The sequence below is a fragment of the Giraffa tippelskirchi genome, chromosome 5, assembly GCF_054371585.1.
Source record: "Giraffa tippelskirchi isolate mGirTip1 chromosome 5, T2T-mGirTip1v1.2.pri, whole genome shotgun sequence".
In the NCBI taxonomy this organism is placed as follows: domain Eukaryota; kingdom Metazoa; phylum Chordata; class Mammalia; order Artiodactyla; family Giraffidae; genus Giraffa; species Giraffa tippelskirchi.
The window spans coordinates 191,252,672-191,261,779 of NC_137279.1; the positions used below are offsets into that span (position 1 = coordinate 191,252,672).

A 9,108-nucleotide genomic window follows, 5' to 3' on the forward strand; every position below is an offset into this window, starting at 1 on the left:
CAACATTGAGGAGACAGGAGGATGCAGAGAGACCAACAGAATGGAAATGGACTTGAGCTCGAGGGCACTTGGATGTAACCAAATGGACCAGATGTGCTTATTGGGCAGGGGTGACAGGGAGCATTTCTGAACTCAACATTCAGGAAACGAAGATCATGGCATCTGGTCCCATCACTTCATGGCAAATAGATGGGGAAACAGTGGAAACAGTGACAGACTTTATTTTGGGGGGGCTTCAAAATCACTTCAGATGGTGACTGCAGTCATGAAATTAAAAGACACTCCTTGGAAGAAAGTTACAGCCAACCTAGACAGCATATTTAAAAGCAGAGACATTACTTTGCCAACAAAGGTCCGTCTAGTCAAAGCTCTGGTTTTTCCAGTGGTCATATATGGATGTGAGAGTTGGATTGTAAAGGAAGCTAAGAGCTGAAGAATTGATGCTTTTGAACTGTGGTGTTGGAAGACTCTTGAGAGTCCCTTGGACTGCAAGGAGATCCAACCAGTCTATCCTAAAGGAAATCAGTCCTGAATATTCATTGGAAGGACTGATGCTGAAGCTGAAACTCCAATCACTTAGCCACCTGATTCGAAGAACTGACTCATTTGAAAGACCCTGATGCTAGGAAAGATTGAAGGCAGGAGGAGAAGGGGACGACAGAGGATGAGATGGTTGGACGGCATCACCGACTCAATGGACATGAGTTTGGGTAAACTCTGGGAGTTGATGATGGACAGGCAGGCCTGTCGTGCTGCAGTCCATGGCGTCGAAAAGTCGGACACGACTGAGCAACTGAACTGAACTGATTTTTATTATTATTTTGACCACACACATCATCTGGGATCTTAGTTCCCCAACCAAGGATTGAACCCGTGCCCCCAACGTTGCAAGCACAGAGTCTTAACCACTGGACCACCAGGGAAGCTCCAGGGAGAGATGTTTTAAAGCAAAGGTACGCAGTAGAGAGGAGACCTAGGTGTGAATCCTAAACTATCACCCCTTGACTAGGCCTGGGCACTGCCAACCCTGAGAGAGAACAAGAATAAGCTTGGGGTTCTGGAGCAGGAGATGTGGGGGCTGGGCTCCTCGTGGCAGGGACTGTGATCACCTGACCGCACGACCTACAGGTCCTGACCCAGCCCAAGAGGGTGGGCTCCCTACACCCCAGCTGCCCGTATCCCTCCTTCCAGGGTTGCTGACCTCCTGGGCTCAATTTGGCCTGAAGTCCAAACTGCCTGGGCCATGAACTGGGTGGGTCTCTGTGTCCCTGAGGTCACTGGCAATGGGGAAGCTTGCTCTTCAGTCGAGAAAAGTAATCACCTAAGTGGACAGACGTCTGCACCACACTCATGGGCCCTACAATAGGTTTCTGAAAGAAACTTCCACACACACCACGTGGCTAGCAGTCAGGCATCAGTTTTATTCCCAGAAGTTCACAAACAAGAGAATGGTCTGGGAACCAGCTGTTTCCCTTCTCCTTAGTGACTCTGGAGACAAACTCCATGCCAGAGTTTCCATCACCAGAACACACACAGTTCCCGGGGAGAGCAGGCCAGGTCCAAGGACCTGCAGGGGAAACCCACCTGGAATGGCCTGGCCATAGCGAGATGGAAGCACTGTCCACCACGAGATGTACCATGGGGCGTCCATCACCACTGCCTCTACGCTTCTGTTTGTTGACAGTGAGGAGTTTTAAAACCACTCACAGCATTAGATATGGGGAGAATGTGCTTGGCTTTATATTTATGCATTTGACTGATGCCTTCATGACACCACAGCATCCAGCAATACTTCAGAAGGGTCACTACCTCTCCAGAATCCTTTATTTAACACAATTGGAACCATCGATGGCAACCTAATACGCAAGCTCAAGTGTGCTAAATGCAAGACATGCAGAGAACCCTGCTTCTGTGTGGCAGCTCTCGGCAGTCCTGCAGAACGCCTCCCGCGTGTCCTGGCTGAAGGGCTAGGGCTGCCAGGGCCTGAGGTATTCTGCCAGGACACTAGTGCCCAGCACCCAGGAGAGGCTCAGCTCCATTCCCTCACCTCTGCCCCCAGACCCACAGGGTGCCTGAGAAGTCTGGGACAGGCAAAGTCCAGACAACCCTGGGAGCCCTACAAGATTCCTCCTTCCCGCCTGTAGCTCCCTCCCTCCACCCACCAGAGGGCTGGGGTGGGGAATGCATAAACATTCCTCCTGCAAGAAACAAGGGGCCTGGCTGGACTGGTGATGCGGGACTGCGCAGCAGGACCGGGAAATATCCAGAACCCTGCCCGCCACGTCTGGACCCCCGGGAGGAGGGAACGGAACCTAGGAAGGCAGGGCCCACCCCGCAGGCCCCAGGTTGGCGTTGGTCACCAAGGCCTCCAGACACTCTGGGCCAGGCGGGCAGCGGTCAGGCTGCCCAGGGCTGCGGGCACCGAGTCCGGCCCCTCGGCAGGCGGGGCCCGGCTCAGTTCAGCCTCGGGGACCTCCTCCAGGTCGGAGGACTGGTCGTCCCCGGAGCCCCGGGGGCTGGGCAGCGGGGACTCCAGGACGCCTCCTACGAGCCAGTTGCTCCGCCCCAGGGCTGCGGGAGGCGCGGACAGGGCGTCCCCCAGCAGATCGCGGAAGCTGCTGCCCTCGCGCAGCGGCATGGACTCGAGCAGGTGGTTCAGGAGCTGGGCGGCGACGGTAGCGTCGATGGCCTGGCACGTGGACACAAACGTGTGCACTTCGTGCATGCACTGGATGTAGCCGGCGGCAAAGCGCTCGCTGGCTTCCGCTTGCAGCTGCTCGCGCTCTGCGCTCAGAGATGGGAGGGGAGAGAGCCGCGCCAGGTCCAGTGAGCGGCGACCGCTGTGGCCCGGTCCGCCCGGCCCGCGGGGACGAGGTTCACCTAGGAGACACGGGGGGCGCCCCCTTCCCCGGGCCGGGGAAGTCCTCGGTGGAGCCGCGCCGCGGCAGGCCAGGCGAACGCGCCCCGCGTCCCCCCGCCCGCCGCGCTCCCGGCCGCCACTCACCGCGCGCCCTGCCCCGCAGCGCGCCCTGCACGCGCCGCACCGTGAGCTCCAGCACCTCGGCGTTCTCCAGCTTGGCCTGCACCTGCGCCGCCGGGGAGGGGAGGTGAGGCGAGGCCGGCCCGCGGGCCCGCAGACCCTGGGCGCCCCCCACCCCCGACCCCGCTGGCCTCACCTCGGCGCCCGCCAGCAGCAGCCGCAGCTCCTGCAGGCTCTCGTTGATCCGCGCGCGCCGCTTCTTCTCTACCAGGGGCTTCCGGGCCTGCGGGAAGCGAGCAACTGAGTCCCGGCCCTTCGTGGCCCCCCTGAGCCCGCCTGCCCCTCGCCCATCCGCCCCTCGCCCATCCGCAGATACAGACAGCACCTTGCGGTCCCCGCGCGCCTCGCAGCCGTCCTCATACTCCCGGCCCGCACGGTCCCTGCCCGGCGCCAGGAGCGGAGCCATGACGCGCACCGCCGGGAGCCCGGCGAGCGCAACAAGCGAGCGCGCCCCTCGCAGCGCACGGCCCGCAGCCACCGCCCTCTCCCCCTCGCGTCTTCCGCGGCGTCCTCGCGCCCGCCGCCGATCCCGCCCCTCTTATAGCGCCTTATTTGCATCTCAGTCCGCCAGTTGCTTGTGCCGGCCAATGGCAGAGGCCCGCTTTGTCCTGCCCCGCCGCCGGGGTCGGCCAGCAGCTGGCAGGGCGTGGCCTGCGGCCGGGAACGCGGGGCTGGGTGGGGGAAGCCCAGCTGGGCCTCCGAGCGACCCCCGCGTTGGCGCGGGGGAGTGGGCACCCGAGGGGGCGATGACCACGAGGGCTGTGGCCCCGGGTGCGCTTGTTTCCCTTCCGACCCTGAACCGGTCGCCCAGGTCTGCTGCGCGCGCAAGCAGGAGCGCAACCATCCGTTCATCCATCCATTCGCGCTTGACTTCCTTCACCTAAGATGCCACAGGAGGGGGACCCTTCAGCGCGCGTGCTGGGATCCTGGGGACTAGAGCCACAGCAAAGACCGCGGTCTCCGAAGCTGGAGCGAGCCACAGGTCCGGCCTGGGGAGGCTGCAGAGTCCCAGGGAGGTGAGGGCCCTAAGGGCAGCAGGGGTGGGAGCGAGCCCCTACCCCCTCGCGTTTCTAGCGGACTTGTGGGTCCTGATACCAGGGTCTCAACGCCGCCGGCAGCCCTCTCGGGGATCCTAGTGGGGCGGGGTCCGCAGGCCCGCCCTCAACAACTCCATCTCTCGGACCTCCTTCTCTGGTCATCGGTCCTTTCCTGGTCCTCATCGCCCTCCCATCTCCTTCTCGGTCCCTTCGCTCCCCGACCCCCTTTCACCTTCCCTTGCCCCTCCCTTTCCCCCCTCAGTATACCCGCCGCCGCCCCGCCCCCCCCACTTTATCTGGTTCTCACCTCCTACCCCCATCCCCAACCCAAGGCCGCCCTGCCCCATCCCTGCCCACCCGCCCTTTCTTCGCCTCGCACCCTTTTCCGTTCGCGCCGGCCCCCTTCCCCAGCCCCTGGGCTCCCTTTCCCCCAAGTCCTCCCCCCTCCCTCCCCCGCCCCTCGCCGGGCTGGCGGAGGCCGCCGTCTGGTCCCCGTAACTTGATGCCCGTGACAGTTGGCAGCTGCAGCCCCTTCGGCAGAGAAAAGCGGCAGCCCAGCCAAGAGCGACAGGTGTTGGCCGCGCCTTTGTCTCCGCCGCTTTGTCACCAGGGCGGGCCCGGGGGTGGGTGCGCCTGTGTCCGCCAGACGACCGCCACCCCCAGGGCCGGTCGCCCATCTGCCGGCCTGGCCTCTTTGAGGGTGGGGTGCATGGGCGGTGGGGCGGCACCCTGGGGCCCCCAGCCTGGCCCCAGCGCCCAAGGCCTAGGTCCACGCCCTCTCCTGGCAAAGTCCGGATACCAGTTTGCCTTCAGGCGGCCTGGGCTTATACGTGGCACACACAGAGCCTTATACCTGGAGCGCCTGGGATCTCCCTTAAGGGGCTCCTTCCCTGCTGTTCAGGCCGCAGCTCCATTTCCAGCTTCCCGGTGGAAGGACCCGTGCCCTTGTCGGATCTGCTGCTCCCCTCCTGGGACTGGGACTGTCAGGGTCTGGTTCTGTGGCCCTCCAGGTTATAAGCATCCTTGGCCAGGGGTACTCTGACCAGGACCCCGTCACAACCCCCAGCACAGAGCCTGGCGAAGCAGAAGCCCTGGGCGGGGAGGGAAGATGGAGCGTCCCGAGCCTAGCTGGAGGGAGCAGGGGAAAGAGACATCCAGGGTAGCCGGGTGGCAGGACTGGGCTACAGACGCCCACCCGGTCCCCCGCTCTCTGAAGATGGCTCTGGCAGCGCTTACGGTGTCTACTTCACTTCAGGTTCCCCGCCAGAGGGATCTCCACAATAGGGCAAGCTTGATGAGAGTTCTGATGGTTCCCAAAGGTGGCTCAGCAGGTAAAGAACCCTCCTGCTGATGCAGGAGACACAGGAGACTCGGGTTCGATCCCTGGGTTGGGAAGATCCCCTGGAGAAGGGAATGGCAACCACTCCAGTACTCTCGCCTGGAGAATTCCATGGACTGAGGAGCCTGGCGGGCTACAGTCTGTGGGATCACAAGGAGTTGGACAGGACTGAGACACTAAGCACAAGCAACGCCAGCTTACCTCCGTGAGCCCTGGGTGGGTAGCGACTCTGGGACTCGGGGACTCCCTGGGAACCCCTTCTGCTGATCCTCACTTGGCTGTCTCTTTGCTTTTCTGTGAGCAGGGTGCTGATGCATCCCCAGCCCTGCATTGTTCACCCGGGTGGAAACCTATTCCTCTCCTTCAGACATCCTGTGTGCTTCCTGGTCCCCCTCATGAGCCGTGGGGTAGAAAGCTTAGCTGTTGTTCTCCCATCCTCCCCTGCCTGCTCGGAAGCTTGACTGCCCTTCCCCTCCTAGTGGAGGGCTGGACAGAGTGCGGGAGGGGCTTGAGTAGTGGAACCCAAGAGAGCCCATAGCTGGCCTGGAACTTCACTTTTCTTCACCATTTAGACACCACACCAGGGGGAAAGATCCCACCCCCACACCAAGGAACCCAGATATGGAAAAATCAACTCAGTGATATTTCTTACACTCCTGACTCTTACCCCTCCCATTACTGATTGTATTGTTTGAATAAGATCAAATGAATATTTTAGAATGCTCTCCATGATAGGTACTTTATATTAGAACAGGATGATGGGGTTCTGGGGAAGGCCTCTGGAAAAAGACTACTAGTCTTTTCCTGATTCGATGGGGAACTGAAAGTGCAGGAAGAGTGATAAAGGCCAAGGTGCAAGCAAGAAATGAAAGGCAACTCGGAACTCCGGGAAAAACGAAAAGCTGCCCAAGGAGAGAAATGTAACCTTAGTACTTACTTGGCCCAGTAGCCAATTCTTTCACAGTCACAAGAGGGTAATACGCTCATAGTGTTTTGAGATTTAGAGTCAATCTATGAGTGAATGAAAGTCACTAAGTCGGGTCCGACTCTAGAGTCAGTCTATAGAAAAGGCTTAATGGTGGTTGTAGGATATAAAGCTAACTTTGTAAAAACAAAAGGACAGGTGACAGTTGTCAGGAGAAGATGGCTGAGCAAGGGCTAAGGATCTCCAAAGCCTGATCTCACATAGGGTAGGGGGAGCCTTGAGGAATGCTGTCTAGAAGTGAAGGAAGGAGAATTCAGTGCTGGGACATGCCTCAGTCTAAGTAGCCTTGGGACAAAAAGCACAAGTGTAGAGAAGGGTTGGAGAAGGAAATGACAACCCACTCCAGTATTCTTGCCTGGAGAATCCCCTGGACAGAGGACCCTGACAGGCTACAGTCCATGGGCTTGCAAAGAGCTGGACACGACTGAGCAACTAAACCAGAGAGTAGGGTGTGTGAGTCAGCAAAATCCTCCTTGGTTAGACCGGAAGTTGCTCAAGGCCTCATCTTTGAAGCCAGCCTCAGTTTCCTTTAGTGGGCCCACTGGCTGGCGGGCCTGGCCTCTTCCTCCGAGAAACCCAGCTGCTCCGTCTCAGGACCACCACGCCCTTTCTCTCTCCCTATACGTGGCCTCCCCTAGCAGACCCACTTCCTGCCATTTGTCCCTTGGACTGATCCCACCTTCAAAGGTTGCCTGAGCACAGACTTCCTGAGCATTTGGGCTCTTTGATCCCCATATCCAAAGACAGAGCCCAACAGAGGCTGGGCAGGGCAGCAGTGGCCACAGGGGGACCAGTTAGCGGCAGGGGTGGCAAGCCATAAAATCTGCAGGGAACAAAGGGGGTGGCCAGCCTATGGATGTCCAGGCCCCTTGCGGGCAATCAGCCCAGTGGCTTGGAGAAGCTCCTTTTGGTTTGGAAATAAAGGGGAGGGGTGTCCTTAGGGTTAAACAGTAGATAAAAACGCAGCTAAACACCCTGAAGTCTCTCAGAATTTCAGTGAAGCAGGTGGACCTGCACATCTGGCCACTGAGGGGGTCTGCAGAGGCCTCTAGGTCCACTGGGAGGACTTAACCTCCCCACCCCCAATCACCACCTGGATTCAGGCGGCCAGGATGGGAGGCGAGAGTCAAGCCTTCCTCTTCCTGCTCAGGGAGCTCCAGGAAGGCCGGGCACCGGGTCTGGGACCCATGACACGGTCTGGTATGAAGTAGGAGGTGGGGAGAAGCAGCCCCTGCTGTTTTGACCAGGCCCTACAAGGTCTCGCTGCTGCGGGAGGAAGGACAGGGTGGGGTGGGGTAGGAGGAGACTGTGCCGCGCTGCCTGTATCACCTCTGACGGAGACACGAGGCCCTTCTGGCCTCAGATCCTCCTGACCTCGCTGCCTTCAGCCCTGGGCCAGCGCACAGGCAGCCAGCCCGGGTGGGACAGACAACGCAGAGCGGGCGGGGAGAGAGAGGAGCAGGTGCCCGGGCTCACCGCAGAGCAGAGGCGAGCACCAGGGGCTGAGCTGGGCGGCCCTGGTCCCCATCAGGGGCCGGACTCCAGGATTAGATCTACAGCAGGGCGTCCCCTATGGCTCAGGCGGCAACGCAGGAGACCCAGGCTTGACCCCTGGGTCGGGAAGATCCCCTGGAGGAGGGCACGGCAACCCACTCCAGGATTCTTGCCTGGAGAATCCCATGGACAGAGGAGCCTGGCGGGCATCAGTCCGTGGGGTCCCAAAGAGTCAGGGACACGACTGAGTGACTAACGCTACACTACAGGGAGTTCAGTGTGGTGGGGGCTGCCTCACACACACACACACACACACACACACACACACACACACGCTGGGGTGGGGGCTGCCTGTCACACACACACACACACACACACTGGGGTGGGGGCTGCCTGTCACACACACACACACACACACTGGGGTGGGGGCTGCCTGTCACACACACACACACACACACGCTGGGGTGGGGGCTGCCTGTCACACACACACACACACACACACACACGCACACTGGGGTGGGGGCTGCCTGTCACACACACACATACACACACACACACACACTGGGGTGGGGGCTGCCTGTCACACACACACACACACACACACTGGGGTGGGGGCTGCCTGTCACACACACACATACACACACACACACACACTGGGGTGGGGGCTGCCTGTCACACACACACACACACACACACACACTGGGGTGGGGGCTGCCTGTCACACACACACACACACACTGGGGTGGGGGCTGCCTGTCACACACACACACACACACACTGGGGTGGGGGCTGCCTGTCACACACACACACACACACACACACTGGGGTGGGGGCTGCCTGTCACACACACACACACACACGACAGGAAGGGGTCAGCAAGAGGCACACTGTGCGTGGGAAGAGGTGAGGGGCGCCTTGGAGACAGAATAGTCCCCAAACCAGAATTTCTAGGGTTCGTCTTAGAAAAATCACTTGATAATCTTTGTCTCTATTCAGGTTCCCGTTCCTCTGTGCTACATTAAAAATACAGAAATAAAAATAGGGACTTCCCTGGTGATCCAGTGGTTGAGAATCTGTGCTTCCATCGCAGGAGGCACAGGCTTGATCCCTGGTCCAGGAACTAAGTAAGGTCTCACACACCGTGCAAAAAATAAATAAATGAACAGAACTCAGGTTCCTATTTCTCTGTGCTATATTAAAAATATACAAAATA

The 9,108-nt window shown here is 59.4% G+C and overlaps 1 protein-coding gene across 3 annotated transcripts; it reads right to left on the reverse strand.

Annotated features, from left to right (window-relative positions):
• Positions 1–1,401: 1,401 nt before the first annotated feature.
• On the reverse strand, positions 1,402–3,553 carry HES6 (hes family bHLH transcription factor 6). 3 transcript variants are annotated; one of them, XM_081485620.1, is made up of 4 exons: positions 3,366–3,553; positions 3,177–3,263; positions 3,005–3,080; positions 1,402–2,784 (listed from the first exon to the last, which is right to left on the reverse strand). In XM_081485620.1, exons 1-4 carry the CDS (start codon positions 3,444–3,446, stop codon positions 2,357–2,359), a joined length of 672 nt encoding a protein of 223 aa, XP_081341746.1. In that variant the 5' UTR covers positions 3,447–3,553; the 3' UTR covers positions 1,402–2,356. The 3 variants fall into 3 exon arrangements, with proteins under 3 accessions (XP_081341746.1, XP_081341747.1, XP_081341745.1); XM_081485621.1 differs by having other exon boundaries at positions 3,045–3,086; XM_081485619.1 differs by having other exon boundaries at positions 3,005–3,086.
• Between the last annotated feature and the right edge of the window lie 5,555 nt (positions 3,554–9,108).

Excerpts from the sequence above, each read along its gene's own strand:
- HES6 (XM_081485619.1), bottom strand. The coding sequence starts at position 3,446 with ATGGCTCCGCTCCTGGCGCCGGGCAGGGACCGTGCGGGCCGGGAGTAT. Across the intron at positions 3,264-3,365 it reads AGGCGCGCGGGGACCGCAAG|GCCCGGAAGCCCCTGGTAGA; the intron begins GTGCTGTCTGTA and ends CGCTTCCCGCAG. Across the intron at positions 3,087-3,176 it reads TGCTGCTGGCGGGCGCCGAG|GTGCAGGCCAAGCTGGAGAA; the intron begins GTGAGGCCAGCG and ends CCGGCGGCGCAG.